The 26,046-nt window shown below is 38.2% G+C and overlaps 2 protein-coding genes across 3 annotated transcripts in view; both read right to left on the bottom strand.

The window, feature by feature from the left end:
• The window catches only part of vps13d (vacuolar protein sorting 13 homolog D), a 38,355-nt gene extending 32,059 nt beyond the window's left edge, over nucleotides 1–6,296 (bottom strand). For both annotated transcript variants that reach the window (XM_079477847.1, XM_079477848.1), the window contains exons 1-18: nucleotides 5,788–6,296; nucleotides 5,107–5,300; nucleotides 4,937–5,014; nucleotides 3,926–4,116; nucleotides 3,545–3,625; nucleotides 3,332–3,448; nucleotides 3,139–3,243; nucleotides 2,878–3,048; nucleotides 2,580–2,680; nucleotides 2,177–2,345; nucleotides 1,930–2,031; nucleotides 1,546–1,747; nucleotides 1,202–1,384; nucleotides 989–1,119; nucleotides 820–886; nucleotides 543–722; nucleotides 304–434; nucleotides 89–221 (exon numbers count right to left, since the gene is read on the bottom strand). In XM_079477847.1, coding sequence (XP_079333973.1) covers nucleotides 89–221; nucleotides 304–434; nucleotides 543–722; nucleotides 820–886; nucleotides 989–1,119; nucleotides 1,202–1,384; nucleotides 1,546–1,747; nucleotides 1,930–2,031; nucleotides 2,177–2,345; nucleotides 2,580–2,680; nucleotides 2,878–3,048; nucleotides 3,139–3,243; nucleotides 3,332–3,448; nucleotides 3,545–3,625; nucleotides 3,926–4,116; nucleotides 4,937–5,014; nucleotides 5,107–5,203 — 2,239 coding nt within the window. In that variant the 5' untranslated portion in view covers nucleotides 5,204–5,300; nucleotides 5,788–6,296. The remainder of the gene's footprint in view (nucleotides 1–88; nucleotides 222–303; nucleotides 435–542; nucleotides 723–819; nucleotides 887–988; nucleotides 1,120–1,201; nucleotides 1,385–1,545; nucleotides 1,748–1,929; nucleotides 2,032–2,176; nucleotides 2,346–2,579; nucleotides 2,681–2,877; nucleotides 3,049–3,138; nucleotides 3,244–3,331; nucleotides 3,449–3,544; nucleotides 3,626–3,925; nucleotides 4,117–4,936; nucleotides 5,015–5,106; nucleotides 5,301–5,787) is intronic.
• A 3,162-nt stretch (nucleotides 6,297–9,458) lies between these two features.
• lrrc38a (leucine rich repeat containing 38a) lies at nucleotides 9,459–18,828 on the bottom strand. Its single transcript, XM_079477484.1, has 2 exons — nucleotides 17,941–18,828; nucleotides 9,459–10,581 (listed from the first exon to the last, which is right to left on the bottom strand). Exons 1-2 carry the CDS (start codon nucleotides 18,566–18,568, stop codon nucleotides 10,337–10,339), a joined length of 873 nt encoding a protein of 290 aa, XP_079333610.1. The 5' UTR covers nucleotides 18,569–18,828; the 3' UTR covers nucleotides 9,459–10,336.
• Nucleotides 18,829–26,046: the final 7,218 nt, after the last annotated feature.

Genomic DNA, 26,046 nt, shown 5'->3' with positions numbered 1-26,046 from the left:
AGCAGGAATAAAATTTTCACCAACAGCCCTAATAAATAAATCACAAAGTGATAACTGCTGACAAATCGACTTGATCAGAACCAGTTACCTTGAGAATTAGTGAGAAGTATACGTCCAAGGTCCACTACCACTAGCATGGGGTCTTCAGACTGAAAATCATCTGGGAAGATGACTTGGGGAGCACATATATCCAATTTCATAGTCCAGTGCTTACTGTTCTCCTTTACAAAACAAATCACAGCAGTGTTATGGATGAACATCTAATCCAGACTGTTATTTATCATATTTAAAGAGAATTCTTACTATAAACTCTCCAACTAGCAGCTGATCAATAGTTTGTCTGATTTCTGCTTTGGTTTGTATCTTCAGATTGTTGTATTGCTTTCTAGCAGCTTCTGCCACCCTCAACTCTAACTCGGACTGATATCCGAAACCTAAATTACGTAAAATAAACCATCATACACTATAAAATAAATGTATATATTTAAAAAAAGTAATAAAATATTTTAAAAAAAGAAAGGGTACTTATCCTCAAAACACACCTGACGTGTGGACTCTTCCTTTGTAGAAAAACTCAGCTACTTTTTTGATAGCCTGAGGATTATAGATGATATTGAGAGGGCTAGTATTGACTTCTAGTCTCCTCTCAAATTTGCTCCTTATTGGATTGCGTTCGTAAATCATCTCAAAGACAGGAGGTGCTGAAGGCTCCACGTCAGAGGCTTGAAATAGTAAAAAAAATGCATTCTTACTCTCTTTAACCATCAGAGATATTCACATGTGAATTGGTGTTTTTACATGTTGTAAGGGATTACTCACCCAGACTGTTCATTTCTGTGCTATTAGTCTGACCTAACGGTTGACTGACAGCAACAACAACCTTGTCCTTAAATGAAAAGGAAAAGCATTTTAAATGTTACAAATGATATTAGCACATGCAGATTCTTGCTGGAGCATTAAGCAAATAAATTTAATGTCAAAATCGAACCGTTTTGGGTGAAACAAGGACAGGAAAGATGGAACCCTGGGTAAAAAGGTCACGGAGAAAAAGCCCACCAAGCTTTACACAGAGTAAAGAGGACTCTGAGCGAGGTAGAGACTCAATCCCAATCTTCACACCTATAAAGCAATATCAGAAATATACTATTATCTTTAGCTATATGCTGAATCTTTATCATTCCAAAATAGAAGTAAATGGCACCTGAAAACTCTAGCTGAATGACTCCACTCTCACTCAAATTAGGTTTCATTTTGTTCTGATGGTACAAAGTGACAGATGCCTTCTCTAGAGCAAAGTCCAGCCGTGCAAAGACATGGTCCCTTTTTGTGTAGGTATTCAGTGTTTGCGAATCCTCCAAAGGATCGAAAAGATCATCTGTCTCAGCTGTTTGGAATACAGTTGTATGTAACATCATAGCATCGTGTATTACATGCCATTAGATAAATCGTTTTTTTTTAGGAGAAAACAATGTCCTTAAATACGGTATACAACATAAGTACAGCATTACCATAACATTTCGGTTGACATTAAAAAGAAAAGCTCACCTAGAATTTCCCACTGTTCAGTTCCTGGTAAAAGGTCTTCTGGAACTGGCTGTCCATCTGGTCCTCTTTCAGCACCCCCATACCAGCCACCCCAGCCTGGAAACCAGGACTGCAAGTACTGGATCATCCCAGAACTCCCACTTTTAGGGATGGATCCTGAGGGAGTGGTAGCCGGGGTCTCGTTGATAGGCTCTCGAACACTCTGAATGAATATCAAATATATTTTAAGTACATGATTTGAACAATTTATGACATATAATGTATGTTCTGTCTATGACTGTCTTCTGTACTAGACAATGCAATATTAAAAGTTAGCCATAACATTCTCAAAGACCTTAAAAAGAAACTTATGGGGAACTTATGCAAGTCATCCAAGTTTCTAACCTCTGCAATTTCTTCCTGCTTGCGGAAGGATACATACACCGTTTCCCTGAGAATCTGCAACTCCTCCAGTGTCTGTTCATCTTCAATCCTCTCCAACTCATTCTGTTCACGTGACAAATGCAGATTATATATCACGAGATTTCGCAATATTTTTTACTCGCAATCACTCAAGCAAACAAAGTGTTCACTCAGAATTTAGCATCGCACCTCTGAATAGTCTACAATCATGTAAGTCCATAATTCTTACCTCCTCCTGTGAACTCAAAGTGACTCCCTTAAGCCTCTGGACATACAAGTTAGTGTAGAGTTTGGCATCATGAGCCCTGTGCAAAGCAAAAACCCAGCTCCCCCGTCTGCGCTGATCTCTGATCTCATTCAGGTTGGCATTAATGGCGAACATCCACCACTGTCGACAGCTTCAGCACAGAACATTTACATTACATTTACATTTAGCAGACGTTTTTATCCATAGAGTTCGGGGAGCAATAAGCGATATGTCATACAGAAGGAGACATTATGTTGTTAAACAATGCTATTGTGAAACAAAAGATTTTCAAATTCCGATTTTGATCAACATGACCTATTTAAAGGGTTTATTGTGGAAATATTTTAGCCTGTTTTCAATAGAGGTGCATGAAAATGAGTCATACTTTCCAGAGATGGGAAGTTTAGGCCTCCACTGTCGGAAAATCATTTCCCTTTCTCTACGGACCAGCTCTTTAAGGAATGCCATGATCTGCTGATACTGAACCTGCAATCAAATGGATCTGTACTTTCAAATGCAGTAGATATCGTTATTCTTTCTATAAAATTCAAAAACATTGTTTTCAATGAATGTGCGTACATCACCCGGCTGTGACTCAAAACTGTGACATGCCACTGAGCACCAGAATAGCTTTCTATTAAAAAGTTGTTATACAAGATCCATACAGTGAATTCACACAGTACCTGTGACAAGCGAAGAGAGAGAGGTTCCAGCTGCACTTGGCCTTCAATGCGTGGTGTCTGACGATTTCGTAACGGCTCTTTTGAGGCGTTCCTCCTCACCAAAACAGAGGCACAAACTGGCTCAAATATATACTGATGCTCTCGGCTCTGCATACATTTATTCATCTGCTCCTGTAACAGACAGGTGTTTGATGGAACACTCTCAGTATAGAGAACAGGAACATTGTTCTATTGAATGGCCTGACATTTTCAAAAACATACCTGTACTTCTGCTGAGGAAAGGTTCCCATACATACTGCACTCTGTGTCCCAGTAGACACTAAATTCACTGATTTCCAGCTCTTTTTGCCGAATAAGCCTTTGAGTCTGTGAGTGAATAAATTCCCCTTCAAAATCTAAACAAAGAACATTTTCTGAAAGATTCCCAATGAATTAAACTAATCAGACAACTTACTGGTTCTTTGGTGCAATTCTGTGCAGATACATTCTTGATACAAACTCCAAAAGCATAGGGTTGGTTAGGATCAGATAAATCATCCTCGAATCGTAAGTGAACACCTTGAATCTTCAGCTGTTTGTAAACATAGAGTGTATTTTTATTTCAGAATGTAAAATAATACTAGAAGATTATAAAAAAACGGAGGTAAATGTAAAAATAGTGAGTTACCTCAATATTTTCAACGATTCTGGTGACAACAGAGGCAGTGACAGAGTACCAATACGATTCTCCCTTCTGTTCACATTCGCTCTGATGAAATATATATGACTGATTAAAATAAATAATTTAATGTTTATAGAATCTTGAACACATAAACTGCAGCTCAAATTACTAGGAAGAATAAAATGACAATATTGGAAACACGAGAAAACTGTTTTACAAATTAAAAATATATTAATTATATAATAATTTAAAGATAAAAGACAAAGCAGCAATGTATCTTATTTAGAATACTTAATTTACAAATGGGCCATTTCCCATTGACAGGTTCATTCAAAAAGAACTTTGACTTAACCATGGGTGATTCTGTCAAATAACTTTTTTCCATACCTTCCACTTGTCCTCTAAAGCATTTAGCAGCTGTTTCTTCTGCTCTCTCTCAGCTTCTCTTTCTCTCACCTCATCATATTCCTGTGGGGGGGTGGGGCCGATTACCAGGTTCAACTGGGACATGCAGATTACCCATGGGTCACTGTGTGGTCGGTAAAAGGGGATCTGAAGGGTGATCTTCCCAATGACACCTGTAAAAAATGTTTAAAGTAATATTTAAGTTATAAATAACAGAGGAATATTTTCATGTCTGAGTAAATGTGATCAAATCTTTGACATACAACAGCTGCGTAACAGAACAAAGTTAGAAGCAGAGCAAAAAATATGCATGTTTTAAGCATCATCATATTACTGTATATCTAGATAATCCTGTTTGAACTTGAGCAGTGAATGCAATATATAAAAAATTTGATTCAACTTCAACTTGTTGCCTTATATTTTTTAGTTAATTCAACTATTAGATTATATTACTATTAGAAAATATTAGTTAACTCATTGATTTACTAATCTTTCAAGTTGAATTAAATCAAAATGTTAGGCAACCAGGTAAACTTATTTACAACTCAAAGGTTTAAGGTAATCTTATTTTTTCTTAAGTAAAAATAATTTAAGTTTACAGTGAATGAGTTTCCTTAACAAAATATGTAAAATCACAACAGAGATTCAAATACCTAGCTTTAGGTTAGAATCACTACAAGCATACTGTAATCCACATTTGGTTTTACACATTTAGCTACTTATTCTACATAAGGATGATGTATATTCATGGTGGATGACTGTCATGTTAAATACTATATGATCTTCTGGTTGCAGAAAAAATGAATCAGCTTGTATAAATCTATAACAGCACCAGTAACCAAAATATTTTGCTTTTGTATGATGCTGCACCTACATGATGTGTTGTAACTCGTAACAACCCAGGAAACAAAACAAGCGCACTTGTTTGATCGTTGACCATTCCCAAACCTTGGGAATATGTCAGAATGCTTACACATCTTCATTGAAACAAACCTGCTTTGACTTCAAATGGCAGATCAAATCCTCTGAGAGCATCTTTACGTAGCGGAAGGTTCTCCAACTCGACTGCCCCTGGATAAAAAATTACAAAAAGAACTGTAACCTCTGCTTAGGACCATTAGCACCAGAACTTTACATGGCAAATTAAAAATGCATTCAAATGCCTTTAAGAAGTGCAATGGAGAGCTGGTCAGTGTTAAGGTTGCTGACATATTTTCCCAGATATGTGTTGAGCACCCAGGCAACAAGTCCTTCCAACATTGTGGGAAGGCAAAGGTGCGCTGGGCTAGTCCAAGTAATTCCTTGTAGGCAATGAAGAGCGCCTTAACAGTTAGCGTTTATCCCAGTCATGTGAAGTCTGAGGAATGAAAGAAACACAAACATGTCATCTTAAAAGGGAAACAAACTTGAGTTTGTTATAAACAAACATCTTCCATATCAAAACAAAGGCCAAGTTGAGAGTGTTACGCAGTTCATATATGCATTATCTAAACTGAAGCCACAGAGCAATAAAGTATACAGTTGACTGTCTTTACAACTAAGATTCAATATAGTTCTTACCTTACAGCTATTCAAATCTACCTTAACAGACTCTTAAGAGTCAACGACGCGCATATATGCTATCTATAGACTCGATATCAGCTTACTTGCATAAGCTGATCTAAATACAATTTGTAGAAAGTGTCAACCTCGACCTTCTTTTAAATTGTCAGAAGAAGAAAAAAACGTTAACATTTTGTTTAGTTAGCTGTTGTAGTAGTACTGTTTACATTCAGTAACGCTCAAAAGTGCATGAAACACGTTGGTCACTTGTGAGGTAGCACACAATGGGGTCATCAACGTACCATTGTCATGATACTGTACCTCCGGTACTCTGTCCCCAGGTCAGCCGCAGTCTAGGAGCATTTCAATCCAAATCAAGTTAACCCTTGACGTTCCCCGTTGCCCGGTCCAAACAACACAAAGTCACGCTCTGAGAATAGAAAGTGTCCTTGCTGGCCAATGCTAAATTAAAATTCCGCTCTTAAAACTACACACGGTAGCTGACAACCACCAGACAAAGACTAAACAAAACAAAGTAACGTCACGGCAAGAAAACAGCCCACCTCCCAGTCAGTGACAAAGGAGAAAAAGCTGATATGTAACGCAAGCCCGAGCGTGTGTGTCCTTTAGCGCTGCCTGCTAACTTGACAACATGACGCACAGGTGGACAGAGTGACTGGTCACACAGTTCGTTGTTTAGCTCCACGTTTGTCCGAAGTCTCGGTCTTGCGAAACGCGATCTGATACGCAACCATTTGTTGTACCTCAATCCTCTGCGCTCATCTCAAACTTCCATCATGTCAAAGTGAAACAGTGCAACACTTCCTGAAACCAACGACGCTCCGACAGCGCGCTTCCGGTCACGTGCCATAACAAGAGGCGTGTCGATCTCATGCGGCGTGCGCACATTTCGCAGAGCTCTCCCAGAACAATGTGCAAATATCGCGATATCTACAATGCATTCGTGTACTTTTTGAAACGCTCTCGCGATACTTGAGGCCAGATGCCGATCGGCTTGCGCAGGGCCGCTTGAAATACCGTGAGCAAGGTGGAAGGGTTTTCATTTCACGCCTAGTGTTTGTAGGTTGACCCTTATAATAACGACCATGTTGGGTTAATGGTCAATGATAGTGTAAATATGGACTCTTGAGAAATACAGTGAATCGGTAAGTGACGGTGCAATTCCCGTTTTGCACTTTTGGCGGCAGAGTTGCATCTAAAATTGCACGAACATGGTGTTTTTTTCGATATGGAGGCAAACAAATAATTAAAAAGTAATTATTATCTATGTGGTTAATTGACAGACTTAAATGTAAATATTTGGCTTTGGGCTGGTTCTAATTCATGCATATGTGATTATTGAACAACCGTAATTGCATGATTTGATCAAATCTGACAAAACGCCCTAACTGCATTAACCCATACAGGGAACCCATCAACATATTTTCCAACGGCAGCCGAGGTTTGTTGTGTCATCCTACCCTATGCCGTTTATTTGCAAACGAACATGTGCAATATATCTTGAGACCAGGGGCGATTCTAGGATTTTCATTTTAGGGGGGCTCAGCCACCAATAAGGGTATGATTAAAAAAATATTATTTGACCATTAGGGTAGGTTTCTATAGGCCTACTACTAACCTTATTGCTATCCACTATTTCATTGTATTTGAGAAGTGTATGTATAAGAATATAGACAAAACATGTATTAATGTAATTGTCTATTGGAAATAAGTTTAATCTGTTCTATATTTATTTATATTTATTAAAAATAACATGAATTATCAATTTGCCACTTCTATAAATCAATTACTTAAAATAAAACACAAATCCCTTTACTCTACTCTTACTCTAATGTATCATGATACACTAATGATTCATTATTACTTAATACAAAAAAAATATTTAATATTACAAAACAAAATAACTCCACATGATGTTTCTCTCTCTGTGCCATTTGTTGCTTTCAGACAATGATGTGTGTATTTAACCATTTCTGGGCATGGCTGCACAATGTAATGCCGAGATACACAATAATATGTTTTAAATTTTAAAAAGTAAATTAAAATAAATCATGATCGTTTTCTAAAGTATGTTTTCATAGGTGTTAATCACTTCATTTTTGTTGGAAGAAAAAACAACTACCACACTGTAGCGAAGACATACTGGTATTGAATGAGAAACCGAACCGTGTATTGGTCCAGTAACATTATGTAAACTGCAATTACAAGAACTGCATCGATGCAGATGTCATATCATAGCAATCTATCAATAAATGCACGCACGCACGCACGCACGCACACACACACCTTGTACTGAAGCCCCCCTAAAAAGGGCCTAGTGACGCCCCTGCTTGAGACAAAGAAACCACTCTTCTGCCGAGCACGTCAAATAACAATTATCTGGGCACATGTGGAGCTCTGCATCCCCCTGGCTCGTCGTGTGCAACCATATAATCCCAGCCTGCCTACAATAGCAGAGAGCCATCTGTTCAGCTCATATCCCTTTAACACACATCTGGACTGTTAAGTGTGTGTGTGTGTGTGTGTGTGTGTCTCTCTCTGTCTGAAGAAGAGTTATCGTGTGATCACATTCACAACTATATTACACTTCTAGTAGACCATGTAAATTTAAATTTTCGAGTGCCTTGGAGTCCATCAAAAGTAACATACGTAGTATACTTTAACATACAGTATGTTTCTAATACATTTAACATATTTAAATATTGGTACATTTAGCATACTTTGGGAAAAAACAGATCTGCATATTTTCACTTTTAAAATCTACTAAAACCGACCTACTGTAATCATTCTCCTCATTGTAAACTATACCAGTGTCAGAAACAGTAGAGAGGATCCGGATGCAAGTACATGCAGCTCTTGTTCTCAAGTCGCAATCCATCATCGTCTACAGTGGACAGTCTGAGGATCATATAATCTTGGCAGTTCTCCAAGTCGGTGGGTCTTGACACACACCTTTGTGTTTACTTGATGCTTGCATGTCATGTAGTGGTGAGAACTGTTAATATCACCTTTGAATTGTTGAATAGCTGTTATACACATGATTAATGGGCATGGTTTGCACTTTGCTTTATAATTGTTTCTGCAAAAATGAACTTAACTATTTATTTAGTTGCTGTTAATTGATATGACAAACCTGGCAAAAAAGCTTGATGTCCTCTCCAAAACCCCCACAAATCAAAATCTTAATAAAAATTTCCCTCGTCCAAATTATATGAAAGAAATGTAGATTAAATTGGTTTCTATAGCTCACTTTGTAGAGCATGGTCATAGCAATATCGTGTGTTTAATTCAAATAAACTGAAACAATACATCAAATGCACCTGCCAAATGTCATAAGGGATACGTTTCAATAAACAGTAATGTCACAACATTCATGTAAGCTTAGAGTCAATAATTTTGTGGAAAGAACTCAAGAAGTAAAGACACAGACAAACGACGAGAGACAGGTGGAGACATATGATTAGGCAAATATTTAAAACTCTTCCTCAGTATTCTTGTCTGGTTTCAACACAGCTGGCCCACAGACATGTAACCATGGCAACAGTGAGAAGTTACCGAATGTTCTGACCAATTCTTGCTTTTGTTTTATTCAAACTAATGAGCTTTCCTCTCTCTTTCACACAATGATCTTTAGCAAGTCTACTGTGAAAATATTCTCATATTGGAGTGTTATATAAATAAACAAAGACCAATAAACTGGTTTGTTTTTTAACCTTTGAGAGCAGTCAGGACTTTTCGGGTCACAAGTTAAAAAGGAATGATAAAGCGTGTCATCAGGGGGCTTCATTTTTCTCTTTTAACCACAGGAACTTTCTTAATGCAAAGACTCTCAGGCAAGTGCTGCTTAAATAAGTTGTTTAAATAATGAATTAGTGTTCGTTTTATGAAGAATACAACAATACCGTATACCTTATGCTTTAAAAAGAATAAAGATTTAGACAGCATAATTGATAATGTTGATCACTTTGGTGTATATTTATTAAATCATAAAATACAGTTAAAAAGAAGAGACATAGGATGGACAAAAAATAAAGTAGTTCCCTTGTAATTCAATGATTAAAATGTGACCCAACTAGCTACAGCAATTGTCCTTTATTCACAGAATTCATGACATTTATGTATTCTATTACTGTAATTAACAACAACAAAAAATACATTGACATATTTATTTCAAAAATCTCATCGTGTGAGGTTTTTATCCCTTCTCTTTTAAAAAACTCACCTTCAAAAATCTGAATATGTACTGTTTATGTTAATTCTTTGGTGAGAAGGGCCATAATGGTTTATGAACATTGCCTACAGTGTGGCTCACTGGGATTTCTGTGCAATAGTTCATTTGTACTTTAAAGTGCAAGTAGCTAAACCTTACTACAGCTGAGCAAGATTCATTACGACGACACAATACGAAAAAATAACTCATGTAGAAAATATTCATTCACTTGCACATTTCCTTAAAAAGACCATTGTTATGTTAACACAGCTATCTGATGTCAAAATATAATGCTATTCCCATTTGACTACTATCAAGAATACAAGGTGAAAAGAAAATAGTAAACAGCATTTTTCAGAACAGTTTAAATCTTAAGGCTCAATTCGATCAATTTTATTCAAGTATTAAAAACACATGATGCATCATTAAAGCATCACAGATGAGGGTTTTGAATCATGATATGCAGGACGGCTCTATAGCAGCATCACCTTGGGTCTAATTCAGGGCTCTTTATCATGGAAATGATGTGGTTTACCACTTTATCCAATCCTTTGGCTTCCACTGTGTGCTGCATTATGGGTAATCTGTGGGAGTTTTGAGTTCTACTCACTCCTCTTTCCTCACTCTTCTCCCTCCTCTTCATCTGTCCTTTTGGCTTTGAGCCGCTGGAAACAGTGGATAGTGGAAGCCAGAAAGAAACTGGCAATAATGGCTGCCACTGAAATGCAAATTCCAGAAAATATCACTATGAGATAATCAGTGAGAGTCAGCATTCCTCGACATTCCCGGAAACTTTCCTCAGAAAGCGCACTCAGTGACACCTGCTGCCCATCACCTGAGAGAAAGCATTCCACACCATCTAAACCTGGAAAGACAGATGGATGTCAAAAACAATGTTTGTAAATGTATTCAACTGTGAGATTGTGCAACAGTATGGAATACATCATTTTGTTGATTATTTTTAAAATATTTTTCACAATATATTAAACCCCTTTTGTAAAAAAAGAAAATGTTGAAGATTCTTGAAGATGAATGCACAGGGAATGTGAACAGTACATGGAACATTCTGTTTAGTCTCTCATGCAGGATACAGTTACTTGAGTTGTGTGAGTTTCTGAACCAGCTCAGATGTCGGGTCACTATGTCAGAGGCATCCTCAGTTGTACAATATATCACATACATTCACCAAATGATTTTGAACGAACTAACCTTATTATTTTAAAACTGGAATCCTTAAAATAAGTGAATGTCACCTACGTATAGGCAGTAAAACAGGAGAACACCACATAATGTTGAAAGTATAAGACAATCTGCACAAAATATAAACACAACTACCAACAGGTATTTTAAATAAAGATGTTTGTATTTTATTTCAATTCTTGTCAAGTTAAGTTATGATCTTTCGGCATACAGTATATATTTAGTTTTTTTATTCAGTTTTTATGTTTTTAAATCCAATTGTTTTGGTTGGTGGTAACGCATCACTTTAAAGGGATCCTTGGGCATAGAGCCATGTACTGCTTAATATATGAACAATGGCATTGCCTTTATAATTGTGAAAGAAACATTTTTGTAACTGTCACAGTATTCATAAACGTAGAAAAAATATTTTTACTTGGAGGCCGCCATTTTTTTGTGTCAAAATCCGTTATGTCAAATGGTTGCAACCTAAACCTGTTCTCTTTCGCAACAGCGAAGCACACACGTTTTCCATATACACTCACTTAAAGGATTATTAGGAACATCGTACTAATACTGTGTTTGACCCCCTTTCGCCTTCAGAACTGCCTTAATTCTACGTGGCATTGATTCAACAAGGTGCTGAAAGCATTCTTTAGAAATGTTAGCCCATATTGATAGGATAGCATCTTGCAGTTGATGGAGATTTGTGGGATGCACATCCAGGGCACAAAGCTCCCGTTCCACCACATCCCAAAGATGCTCTATTGGGTTGAGATCTGGCCATTTTAGTACAGTGAACTTATTGTCATGTTCAAGAAACCAATTTGAAATGATTCGAGCTTTGTGACATGGTGCATTATCCTGCTGGAAGTAGCCATCAGAGGATGGGTATATGGTGGTCATAAAGGGATGGACATGGTCAGAAACAATGCTCAGGTAGGCCATGGCATTTAAACGATGCCCAATTTAACGTTGCACGGTGCTGGCTCACCTCCACTCAACCCGCATCTCTCGTTTGGCTGGCTGACGGGTCGAGGCTTTCCCCGCCGTGCGCCTTTGCCGCATCTAGAATTTCTCCCGGTCTGGGTCTTCAAGCAGCTCTCCCGTGAGTGCCGTCGGGTCGAGTCATCTCCCGCAGAATCCTGTGATTTCTACGGATTTTCCGTTCCGGTTCTCCCGTAGTGGGTTTCGTGTTCTCCCGTAGGTCCCGACGGGTCGAGACCCCTCCCCGCCGGGCTTACGCGGTTGTCTCCAGGCTGGTGCCAGAGTGGATTATCTGCCTTGTTCAATAAACATCTCTTGTTTGCCCTGCATCTGAGTCTCCGAATCTTCTTCCTTGTCTCAGTGTCATGACAGAATCGTCCATCCCAGCCACCAGGTATGCCCGGACCAGCACATCGGGAACGGATGCCTTCCTGGCCTCAATGTCCCGGGCGTAGTCCAGCAAGGGACGCTGGCACTGGGCATGGAATGGGCCCCCTCCGGCGTGGGACTGGGAGACCATATCCTTCCACCACTCGGGATCGGAGGTGCACGGCCATCGGGGAAAGGTTGCACCTTCCATGGATGCCTGCTGGGTTCAATATTGGCTCGTTCGTTCTGTCATTAACGTGGATGAGGAACGTGGAGGAAGAACCCAAGTGCAGGCAGACACGGGGATGAAGGGGTTAACACAAGACTTTAATAAACTCAAAAACCAAAACCCCCTCGATGGGGAAAAGGCTGACAAAACTAAAATCCAAAACTGAAAACAAAGACTTTTACACAAGGGGGGCAAAAAGAAAGAACTAGGAATAACAACTAAGAACTAAACAAACAGGGTACAAGAACATAAACTTTACCAGGGCTCGTTCGTTGTACCTGTTCCCTGTTCATGTTTCCTGCCAAGTTCCCTGCCATGTGCCCTGGTAAAGTTTATGTTCTTGTACCCTGTTTGTTTAGTTCTTAGTTGTTATTCCTAGTTGTTTCTTTTGATTTGCTCTAAATAACAAAATAAGATTTGACACGTCTGTTTAAGATCAGATAAAGATAAAAAAAATTACTTGCAACAAAATCCACCACAACAGGAAAAAATCTTTGGTAGAAGAAGCATTTTTATAAATGAAATCATATAAATCAGGCCCCTTTTTAACCTAATTCATAGAAGATTCTGTATTTTCTGTATAACTGTATAACTCAATATAGCAATAAAGCACATAAATTGCAAAAAGCAACAAATCAAGCACATATACAATATCACAATAGTTATGGTCACTGCATTATTATTTGGATATTTTGTATCCAGCAATATCTCCGTGCTACTGGTATGACTCAGAAACTCACATTACATAACTGCAAGATAAGATGTGAAATGGGATGCTTTCCGATTCTGTATTTTTCACTTCATTGGAAACATTTCTTTTGTTACGTTTTCCTCTTGGGTCTGTATTTTGATTTTCACAGATGGAGCTTTTAATCTTCTTTCAGATGTGTGATCAGTGGACACCAGATGACAGATTTAAAGCGGAACATCGCCTACGTCACACGGGCACACTCACAGACAGACACAGAACTGCAGAGCTCCATTTCCTCCAGTAATTGCATTTACACAGCATTTAAACCCCTTGTTGTTTTGAAGAGCAAACATCAGGACACAGGAGAAGAAAAGGACAACATGCTGTAATAATTCACATTACACGGCTAGTTAATGCATTCACAATTTATTTCATAACACTCTGTTTGTTCCTGTCATTGGCTGAAGTCAGTTCACATCATTGTCAACTGTGTGTGTAGGATGAATCATGCCAACCAGAAGGGGTTTTCCACATGCAGGGGATTCAGTGACCTCAGCCTCCTTTGTCGCTTTGTCACGTGAATATTCGTCTAGCCCTAAAAGCTCATCCAATCTTTTATCATGCCAAAGCATCAGTGGAGCTCCTAGAGGACGAGAAACAAATCTGCAACACGCACACGTGCTTAAACCCTTTTAGATAATTCTCACATTATCCGCAAGCTCTGTCAGCCCAAGAGCGTCATCCTGCCTGTTGTCATGACACGAGAAGTCCAGAGACCTGTATATTGCCACCACATGTCTATTTCTTGAAATTGCTTTGAAGTAATTATGATATAGTTAGATTGATTCAATCACACATATTCTATTTTTGACTTGAAAAAAAGAAAGGTTACATTACAAAATACTTTTATAGTGAGCTGTATATTAATATTATCATTACTGTATTTCTATTTACATTACACATTGGATTCGTGCAATTACATATAATTCAAGTACTCAATATGTACTGCTACCTTATACATGGCTGACAAAATCCATCCTTCTTTTGCAATAATTACATCGGTACAGATTGCATGCATTGTCTTGTTCACAATTAAGTTACAGTACATGGTAAGTTAATGCAGTAATATGTAACGTGATCTGACCATGTATAGTCGCCTATGAGAGTAATTTATAAACTCAAATGCTTACTTATCACATCAATGTATATCACAATAGCCCTTTGATTTCTAACGCAACATTTAATTTGAAGAAATCTTGGTCGAAATGATTTCCTTTTGATAAAGTGAATATCTGGTTACCTTGTAGGCAACCGAAAGTGTGCCAGAAGTGTGCTGTCCTCAGTATTAGATTCACTGTTGGGTTGAATAATGCATGTGACTTGTTCATCCATACTCCGATGCAAGAATAACAACAGCGTAAAGAGTTTAAACTAGTGCAGGGCTGCACGTTAACCTTTTTTGCACTTAGCACTGCTCCAAATGCAAGAGCCTCACACGCGTCAAACACACTTCACACAAACAAGCGGCTTTGTCTAAAACCCGTTCAAAACTGTATCATAGGCGTGCTACACTGGTAAATTTATTCTTAGCACAGACAGATTTTTTCGTAGCATGTACAGCCCTGTAGTGGCACATGGGCTATTTCCATTACAGGCTACATATTGAGAATTTTGAGTGATGGTGTTGCACATACAGTAAATTATTTACTTATTTTCAGTGGTGGTGCCTGGAGAAGTGGGCATACATGATATATATATCATGTATGCCCCCATTTTTAAAGCGGACAGCAAAGGATGAACACCTCTGTGTTATAATGTAGCCAGGTTTACACCCTGGTTTTATGCACATTTTGAAGTTTTGTATCAGAAATGAGTGATGGCATCAGAAGTGGTGCAGATTCTGCAATCAATCCTGGCCTACAGGCTATATGAAGAGACAAGTACGCAGGATTTAAGAAATACCAATGTCCAAAGAATTGTTGACTTCCTTGATCTATATATGTGCATTTTAAGACTTTTGGAGTGCAAATTAGAGGTACATAAAGGTAAACCAGTTTTGAGTGAGCTATCCCTTTAACTTTTTGAGTAATAACATAGACGTCAAATTACAAAAGTTGTAATGTAGATACTTAGTTTTTTAATTTAAAACAGGTAAACATTTAAAAGAATATATAAATAATTAATTTAGAAGTTATGCATTTGAAATATTAGCAAACATTATAGCTGTTTTAACCACAACCTAAACACACATGAACTAGTAAAGGTGTGGTCATGTTTTTGTCTTGTCACACTGACGTTACCTGAAACGTGTAAATGCTTTCGGCGTTTTATAGTTTACGTTTTGTAGTTTACATGGATTTTACATTCAGTAGTTTACCCCAAGAGCTGTGGAAAGAGGAAGAAAACGACACAGCCAGTGTTGCACGTGTTTTAGACGCGACATGTGAACTACCCCTGACATTTCTATGATAAAACATTTAGCTACTTACATTGCGCTCTTTCACAGTTAAACTGTCCTCGAGCTGGGCTTCTGTCAAAAGCAACTCCCACCTTCTTTTATTTAATTGGACAGTAATGCTCAGCTTCCATCATTTGATTGGTTATCGTAAATCAGATCTTAGATCAGTCACAGGCGTTTTCTACAATATTGGCAGCAGTTCATTCAATTTGTCCTGTTATTCGTGGCTTTTATGGCACACCATGGAAAAATTACAGAAGGTTAATTTCGGAAGAATATTGGTAACCGAACAAAGGTGTTTACTCATTCATTGTATAGACACATGGGAACATATTGTATAGACACAAAACCAATGCGAGTCAATTGGTTCCACCATCGTTCGGGTACAAAATATCTTCTTTTGTGTTTTGCAGAAGAAAGAAAGTCATACAGGTTTTAAATGAAAAGAGGGAGAGTAAATAATGACAGAATATTCATTTTCATATATTAATCTACAAAAAATGACTGTACTATCTAAAACTATATATCTGAACTAAGTCGCTCAATAAACTCAATGAAATGTATTACAAGGAAAAATCAGTTTGCAGTCTCGAGTTAAGCTTCAAAGCTAGAGTGAAACTTCAAAGGAAAGCTCAAAATATTCATCCTAACAGTTTCGTCATCGCACGTCCTCCGTGAATAAACCTGACATACACACAGCAACAGTAGATCACTGTAAACTTCTCCCTCTGCCGTGTATTTGGGATATTAGTTAACTCAAGGCTAATTGCTATAGGGCTGTGTGTGTGTGTTTTGCATCATTACACCTATTTTAATGAATTTCACTAATCATACAGAGTCTAAATCATGTTCATAAATTAATCTGAAACTTCAGTTAACCTTATTGATAATAAAAATATCAAGATTTTAGTACTGTTTATATGTAGAATAGAGTTAATCACAAAATATGACTTTGGCTCCGTGTTCACAGGCAAGGAAGGTCACATTGCCAGAAGATGTTGTATAGACAACAATAATAAAATAGTTTCATATCTTCTCCATTGCCTGGTTACACAACTGTCACACACTTTCCTGTCATTTGCTATATCAACATGTGCAACCTAAACAACCAAATATTGTATACTGACATGTAACTTGCAACCTAACGTTCCATTAGTCTGAAATAGATGACAGGACAGAAACCTGTTTTTCAACAGGACATTGAGGATCGTATGGCCTCATTTGATTTACCTCTGGAGTTCACATTGACCTTAACCTCACAAGTGGTAAGTGACCTAATGACCAACAGAAACTGATCCAATTTGGTACAGTTCCCTCAACTTCATCCTGTAGTTACAGTACAGTACTCAAATTAACAACAACAGAGGAAAACAGGAAGACGCGAGATGCAAGTCAGAATAAGAAAGCATTTGTTGTGCCATATGTTCCATGAATTATCCACCAGAAAGAAATGTAGCATATTCTAGTGATCCCGTACAGTGTCTGTGTCTCTGTCTTGATTTGAAAACAATCTCATGCATTATTCAGATGTATCTAAGATGCACTGTCTGGAGGTATGTAATATCACAAGAGTTAGCAATGAAACACATTTGATAAAGAGATTAAACATGATGTCAGTTTCAGTTCATTTCAATTGTAAGACAGAATGGATTGTAAGAATCTCTATCCTCAAAGATTTATATTTATACAATATACCGACAGTAGTGGCCAAAATGTAAGTTTAGGCAGGCATATTCAAACAATATTTGCTTTTAATGCCCTCTCAGGTTACATTATACCATCAAAATATGAGATATAGCACAAAATTAACAAAACACATTGGACCAAATTATTTGGCAAAAAGGAAAACTACATCATATTGATAAATATGTTTTTAGATACAAAAGAAGAATGCTAAGAAAAACAATAATCTAACAGGAAATAAAGTTTACATTATTTACAATTTTATCAATTATTAATATTTGTTAAGTCATTCTAATTGTGTGTCTTAAACTTTGCACATATATTTTTTAAATCTTCCTTGAATTTTTCTCTAAGCTGAGCTGGAGATTATACTTGAACGCTATATAAGAACACAGCAATAGGACAACAAAAATGCTATGTGTCTTTAATAAAGTATTTGAGCAAGGAATTAAGATTTCCAAAGTTTGACATCATTTTTGGCCGCTAATACAGAACCCGATTCATCTTTTATGTTACTGACATTTTGAAAATGTCCATCAAAATCTAATATTTTGATTGAATCAAAATTGTGTTTCTTTGAAAACAATACACAAATGCATAAAATCATGTGAGATTTTAAGCGGCTTACCAGTTGGAAGCTTGTGATGATTCTCCAACAGCCACAGAAAGAGCTTGGCAAAGTTACAATTGCACACCCAAGGGTTCCCCTCCAGGCGTATCACCCGCAAGGACGGCAACTGGCTCAACACCCCGACATCCAATCCAGAGAGGGCGTTTCTCTCCAGCTCCAGCTCTCGTAAAGATGTGAGGCCCAAGAAGGCGTCCTTGTTGACCATGTTCAAAAACGGGTTGTTACCCAAACGTAGCTTGATCAGGCTCCGAGACTCCCCGAAAGTTCCAGTGGGGATCTCACTTAAGTTATTACTCCCCAAATCCAGATAAACCAACCTGGATGATGTCGTCAGCGTCCCAGGCTCCAGTTTAGTAAGCGAGTTATTCCTCAGGTCCAAGTAGACCAGATCACTATACAGAACCAGGAAATCAGAGGGGATCCAGGGAATCCAGTTATTAGACAGGAGGAGTCTCCGTACGTCAAGAGGGATGGAGTTTGGAAGACGGGTGAGTCCTTGGCCTGAGCAGTCCACGGTGTGATGGTCTGGACACAAGCAGCTGGGTGGGCAGTTGTAGCCCCAAGTTAACAAGGTAGCGGACAGCAAGGCAAGAAAAGGCTGCAGCCAGGAGACACATGAGAACATTGTCAAGGGGGTGAGCGATGGAGGGGAGATTAGGGGAAGGGTAGAGGGGGTGATGGGGTAAAGGGTCAGGGGGAGAGATACTAGGAAAGGGGGCCGGGGACCATCTGGAGATCAAGGTTGATGTGAAGGCATCTCTCCGTGTTTCTTAGATCACGATCTAAAAAGGCTCGAGCGGAGACAAGCGGCTACAAAGACAGAGCAGTGCTTTTCAGGAGATCATGTAGCAGGCAGTGTGGGTCGTGTGGCAGCCCGCTGGCTCTGAGCATGAAAGGGGAGGAGATACAGCGATGAAGAGTATGTGTCGAAGAGAGAGAGAGAGAGAGAACTGAGAAACTCCGGGGGCATGGAGAGGGGTGGGAAGGGGTGTGTGACAGCTCGGTTGGTTTAACACACGATCTGTGATGGCGGGAAACGGAGAGAGTAATTCTAGTTCTTTATTTTAAATTGTGGTCCATTTACTCTTCTTGTCTTGACTGAGCGGCAAGTGAAGCACACATCTGGGGCAGATGGTTGTGAGTATTGTTATGTGCCACAAGGAGCTGATGACTCTGTTATCACATTGAATCTCAGTCACCGTCTTTTCTGTCGTCTGGCGATTCGGTCGGCACAGCGTCTGAATTCATTTTCTGCCTCTATTGCCATGGTGATGCCTGTGATGATTAACATGCGGCTGTGTGCATACAGATTACTAGCCTGTAAGTGTGAGCAAAAATCAAAAGAGTGCAAACCTTAATGTACATTTCTATCCATAACACGTCACAATTCAGAAATTGCACCCCCTGCCTTCAACAATATTAGATTAGATTCGATTAACTTTATTGTCCATTCGGTCTGTCACAGAGCGGAAAATTATTTTTGATAACGAACATTAGGTACAGTACATAGACATTTACATATATACATTTCTTCCAGCCAGAACGATTTTAATTCTACGCCCAGAAGGAAGTATTTTGAAGGTAGAATGAAGAGGATGCATGTGATCCTTAAAAATTGCAATTGCGTTTTTTCCATAAAACAATCAAATAAACATTGTATTGACTGTTGTTTATGTCCAGTTATGTTATTTGTCTGATTTATTATTTGTGATAGTTTAATATAACACTTCAATAAGTGACAATCACAGTTGTTTATGCCCTCATGGTAATGGCTGTCCTTGAAATCACACTTTTGGAATTGTACATTGAGATTTATCCAAAAAATCTTGACAATACCTTAGCTTATGAAAGCGGTCATTACTCATCGGTTCTCCAGCTGTTGCTGTTTATTTTTGGCCTACCGTGGTCTGAATTTATGTTTATTCCTGCGCTGCTGTAAATCTCCAAGCAAACAGCACATGCTGGGAGCGCAGACAGCTTTCCTCTGACATCACAATCGCCGGAGAACGACATGGCACGGACTGATGGAATTACACAACACTCCCGTAGGTCGTAACCTTGACATCTCTGCAAGAGTGCAAGGAGACACGACCCCTTAAATTACATTAATAAGATGATTTTTAAACATGTCAACTTGTATGTTAAGTTACTTTTGTGGTTCACCTCTCCTGTAGAAGACACCAGCTGGTTTTAAATGCCATGTTCATTAAAGATGGTAAGACCAGGATATCTTCTCAGTGGGACATCTGGCAGTGTGAGAAAAGCCACATAGATTTTTCAAGGTCTGGCTCATGAATAAAAGATAAATACCACAAGTTGCATGCTGTTGGAAACAGTGGGCTTGTGGATGGCACACAACAGGGAGGAACAATAAAAAAAACAAGTAGGATCTAAAAATGAAAGGGATTGTTCAACCAAAAATGAAAAATTTGTCATCTTTTACTCACCCTCTTGTCATTGTTCTTCTGCAGAACAGAAAAGAAGATATTTTGAAGAACAGTGGCGGCACTCATCCACTTTTATTATATGGACGCAAAACCAATTTAAGTTGGTTGGTTGGTTACCAACGTTCTTCAAAATATCTACTTTTGTGTTCTGCAGAAGAAAAAAAGTCATACAGGTTTGGAATGACAAGAGGATGAATAAATGATGACAGAATATTCATTTTTTAGATCAACAATACTTTTGTATTGACAATTGGTTATTTATTTTTATAACTGACCTAAACTTTTAATTGTCAAGGACAGGTCATCATGATGAGATTTTATGGAGAGATGATCCATCCTAAATTCTCTCACCAGGGTGTTTAAAGAGAAAAGAAACCTGAGATAATCTTTCCATATGCGTGAGTGTTTGTGCATGGTGATATATATGTGTATGCGAGCCAGCGTCCTCAAAAGAGCACCTGTCAACAGAGGACATCGTGACACACTTTTCATACAGGTGCATTGTGGGTCCCGATGATCCTCTGCAACGTACCCAAAAGCAAGATACTGTCACCTCGGTGGAGCCTTCGAAATGTTGAGAAAGCTAAAAAAGAAGAAAAAAGGTCAAAAATGCACAGATAGTCACAATACATGAATGTCTCGAAAAGTAGGACAGGCAGACAAACGCAGAAACTACAAGAGGTCAACCAAACTGGGCCAATTCGCCGAAGTCAATCACATCTGACAAGTTGTGTTTATGTGGATTAATGAGCATTATAATACATGTATAATGCAGTATTTACAGTGTGTGTTTGCATGTTTGTTGTAGAATACTGGATTAATGTTTTATTTATTTTTAGCGTTGGATAAACATGTACACTACTGTCCACTGAAGCCAAGAAGGTGATACTAAAGTTATCAGATGGGCTTGACAGACTTCTATCATGTTTCAAGGATTAGCTGTGTTCATGCATGTCTTTACTTGACCCCTATTTGTCATGACCACGTGTGCTGGTCAGCAATCCAGCAAAAAGAAACACTCAGGCACACTCGTAACTCAACAGGTCCCACTTGTCACGCATCAACCATTTGGTTTCATCAAACGCATTCCTGGCCCGGGTTTTTCTAGTCTGTGTTCGGTTATAACATAAGAATTCATTTTATATTTAATTTAAATTAATTATCATTTTATTTTATATTGATTTTATTAAACTACTCAATTATTGATTCTTTACAGACGTCTACCGGAAGTCACGTTTGGGCAACATAATGTTCATGTAGTTGCTGAAACCATCATCGGCTGCACAGACCTGGCCTGAAGTCTCCAGTCTGTGTTTACAATTGAAAAAAAATGGATAATAATTTGTATTAATATTTTAAATATTTAAATATTTTATAGGTCCAGTCAGGGAAATCTAGCGGCAAGGTTGCGAAATTGCAACCAACCGCTCACTCCACTCCACCCCTCCCTTCCGAAAATGGCTAATTACATACAAGAGGACCTTTGTAGATACAAATAGCTCATTCTAAGGTAATAAAAAAACACTGCTTCACCGTGTAAGCTCTGTATCAACCTCTGAAGGCATAGCTGTGTATATTATATTGCTTTCTATCAATAGATCATCCGATAAATTACACAGTGGACCTTTAATTGTAAATAATTTAAATTAAACCTACTCAACAGGTACTGCTTCTTTGTGGAGGTCTAAGTTATCGGAAGTTACGTTTGGGCCACGATGTTTCTTTATGTTGTTGCCGTTTGTGGCGAGAGTCCTGCATGGGGGAACAGCGCGAGGCTCTGTTATGTAGGTAGGTGCTAAACTGTTTAAGGCTTTTAAGTGATTAAAAGAACTATAAAGTCAATACGATACTGAATGGCTAGCCAGTAAAGGGTTGATAACATTGGGGTTATGTGATCGTATTTTCTGGACCTGGTTAGAACTCTGGCAGCTGCATTCTGAACTAACTGTAGTTTGTTTATTGATGATGTAGGACAACCACTAAGTAGTGCATTGCAGTAGTCAAGTCTTGAGGTCACAAATGCATGAATAAGCTTCTCTGTGTCAGCAACACACAGAATATTTAGTCATTTGGCAACATTCCTAAGGTGGAAGAATGCAGGGGGCAGCATGTATATGGAGAATAGCAAGGGTCCTAAAACCGATCCCTGAGGTGATCCATAATTTACTTGCATAGGATTTAATGATTCCCCATTTAAAAAGACAAATTGATGTCTGTCGGATAAGTAGAATCTGAACCATTGTAGTGCCTGTCCCTGAATACCGGTATAATTGTGTAAGCGATCATTGATTGACTGAAATTTGTTGTGTATGTCATTATTTTGTAAGAAAGAGCATAACTGAGTGGACACTACTTTTCAAGTATCTTAGACTGGTAAGGGAGATTTGAAATCGGTCTATAGTTTCCTAGTTCATTGGGGTCTAATTTGGTTTCTTGATAAGAGGCTTATTGGTGCCCAGTTTATAGGGTCCTTGGACATGGCCTAGATGAGTTGACGAGTTGATAATGAGATAAATGGGCTCAATTGCAACAGGTAGGAACTCTTTTAATAATTATTGGGGTCTAATAAGCAAGTTGTAGATTTAGATGTTGCTATAAGTTTAATTAAAGCTTCCTGTTTTTTAGGGGAAAAACACTTTCTTTGGGGGTGATGATTGGTACTAATTCATAGGACAGATTTGTAGGTTGAGTTTTTACTATTTTGTCTCGTATATTTTCGATTTCTCTGTAAGAAAATTCATGAATTCATTGCTACCAAAGTGCGGCGGAATATCCAGGTCAGGTGATGTCTATTTTTTAACTTAGCAGCTGTACTTAATAAAAACCTTGAAATGTTTTTGTTAGTTCCTATGAAGTAGCGGAGGTGCTCAGCATTTGTTGCTTTTAGTGCCTTTTTATAAGAGTTTGCACTCTCTTTCAACGCAATTTTAAAGACCTCTTATTGGGTTTGTTTCCATTTGCGCTCCAGTTTAAGTGTTTCTCTTTTAAGGGCGCGAGTGGTGCTATTGTACCATGGTGCTGTTTTTCTCATTAATCTTTTTTGACTTCATAGGTGCGACCGCTTCTAATGTATTAAAAGCATTAACAATTCACTTTATTATATAAAAAAGGATCATTACTGACACGTAACTGTTGATAAAACATGGATAAGCCAGATGGTCAGAATACAAGCACCACCAAATCACAGGCTAACGTTACAGCCTTCTAGGTCTAATTGCTCTAATACAACAGCTGGAGTTCTCAAACTAATTTCACTTAAATTTATCCCGAGTGTGTCATCAAAACAAGAATTTCAAGATTAATTCAATTGTTGTTTTTCCATTGACAGAAGAGTACACTTCTCGTGCCAACAGTTTCTGAGGAATAAACCCAAACAAGCATTTTAGTCTGCTGCAGTACAGAAAAGGTAAAGCGAGATCTCAGTTTAGGATATTGAACACTTTTCAAATTGTTCGTTTGTTCCACCCATGGTTGGGTAAAATATGGACAAACATATAACCTAAAAATAGCAGTTACTTTCACACAAACGGTTGGATTTGCCCTTGTTAAAGAGTTATTACGAGATTGTGTAAATTACATTTCGTGCACTGTGTAATGTTGCCGTGTATGAATGTAAGCAGACGGTGAACGAATAAAAAAGTTATTAGCTTGGGAAAAAGGGAGTCGACTGTGAATCACTGTGTCCAGCTTTAAACAGACAGGTAAATATGTTATGAGACTGTCCTTTATGTAGGCCTGTTTCTCTTTACGCAAATTCTGAGCTCATCATCATTAGAGAGTGAGAAGATGGTCCTTTTATAGGCCGTCTGAAAAGCAAAAGTACTTATATGACTTGTTGAATCGTACTTATATTATTTGTTGTATTTATAACGTACTTATATGATATGCATTGTTTGTGTTCCGACCTTCAGAATCGACTCTCAATTCTTAACGGCTTGGAATTGATTTTTTTTGTATCGATTCCCAGCCCTACCACAAACGCGTAAGTAGGAAAGGAGACCAGAGTCAGTTTTTATGAATGTCAATGGAAGAGAACCTTCATTAAACTGAAACAGCTGTTCATTTAAGGAATCGACTGCTTGTGCATGTTCAACATGGTTAACACCAAACAATACTTTGGTTTGACACTGATGCAATTTAGGAAAAAGGGACTTGAATGCAAAATATTGTATTGTGTTTCAATAAATACATTTGAAATGTAATGACTTGACTGTTGCGTTGATCATGACAATGCAATTTAATGTTAAATAAATATAAATGTATGGTATCTCTTACTTCTACATTTAAACAAATATTTACAATTATGCTCTGTGGTCTATTTTAAACGATACGGATCGTCTTAGCTCCACCCCTTCAGGATGCGAGGGAAGGGAGCAAGGATGCAAGGACGGAATAAAATAAGGTGAAATGGCATATCCTCGCTCCCTTTAGCGTCACTTCAAAGCGTCGTCAATGAATGTCGACTTTACACATTGAAAATATAAAAAAATTAGTTAAATACAGACATTAGTCAGACTGCATAATCCCCACTACAATAAAATGGGTTAAAACATGCTTAAAAGTGGAAAGAAATGTATACAAGGTATGCCAAATGTCATACATAAATATGAATATATTATCTATTTGAATATTAAATATACTATATACATTTACAAAAACAAAAGCGTTATTGTCACATTTTTTCATGTTTGACTATGACTCAATGCGTTCAGAAGTCTGCTCGCGAGCGCCTCCTTGATCGTGTACTGACATCTTCCGCGAAGCCCGCACTATAGCAGGCTCCACACTACTTACAACCCAGAAGTCCTTGCGAACGCCCAATCACAGAATGGATGGGCGGGTCCTGGATGTCAGACATAACCGTATAATCATGACGGATACATTTTTAAATGTATGTTTTGATAAAATTCTAAATGTATTTCTTATTCACGTGATTGCTTATTTAGCTTATTTAGTTTTAAAAACCTCGAATGCAGTGCATTTTCATAAGGTTAAAAGCCATGTTTTGTTCTTGATTTATGTAGCCTATAGTTGTCTCTGGGCTCTGTAAAGCCGAACAGCACAGCTTCTGTATTACAGGGATACATTAAATAACAACATATTTGCATATTAAGAACATACACATTAAGTGTAGTGTATACAAATAAATACATACACATACGCAGTTGCATTTACGTCATGCCAATAAGTTGCATTACAAATCTAACTTTCTATTGCATAATGCTCGGGTGGCATATCAACATATGAAATACAGAACTATAAAAACAAGCAGCTCCTGTCCCAATTCTCCCAAATAACAACATGGGACAAGTGTGGTCCACTTCACGCATGTTAATAAAGCACCGCGAGAGTTTAGAAAGCACCACTTGCTCTTTCCGGCGTGATGACCAAGTCTGTCCCAAAATGCACCCCCATGCTTCCTTGTGGACTCGTGCCCTATAGGTCTGGACTTCCTGACGTCACAAAGTGTGGACTCAGAGGAGGTCCACAAGACCGGAGCGCCTCATTTGGATCAGGGCCACAATCTCATATTTGGTCACTTCACTGACAAATTGGACTAGACAGATCTTAAATCTCGTTTTGTGTCGTACGGTTCCCCCTGGTGGTGCGGTGTCGAGCATTACAAAACTCATAACGCAAACCTGTTTAGTGAAAA

This window comes from Barbatula barbatula (genome assembly GCF_947034865.1).
Source record: "Barbatula barbatula genome assembly, chromosome: 17".
Taxonomy (NCBI): domain Eukaryota; kingdom Metazoa; phylum Chordata; class Actinopteri; order Cypriniformes; family Nemacheilidae; genus Barbatula; species Barbatula barbatula.
This window is presented reverse-complemented; position numbering and strand designations above follow the sequence as displayed.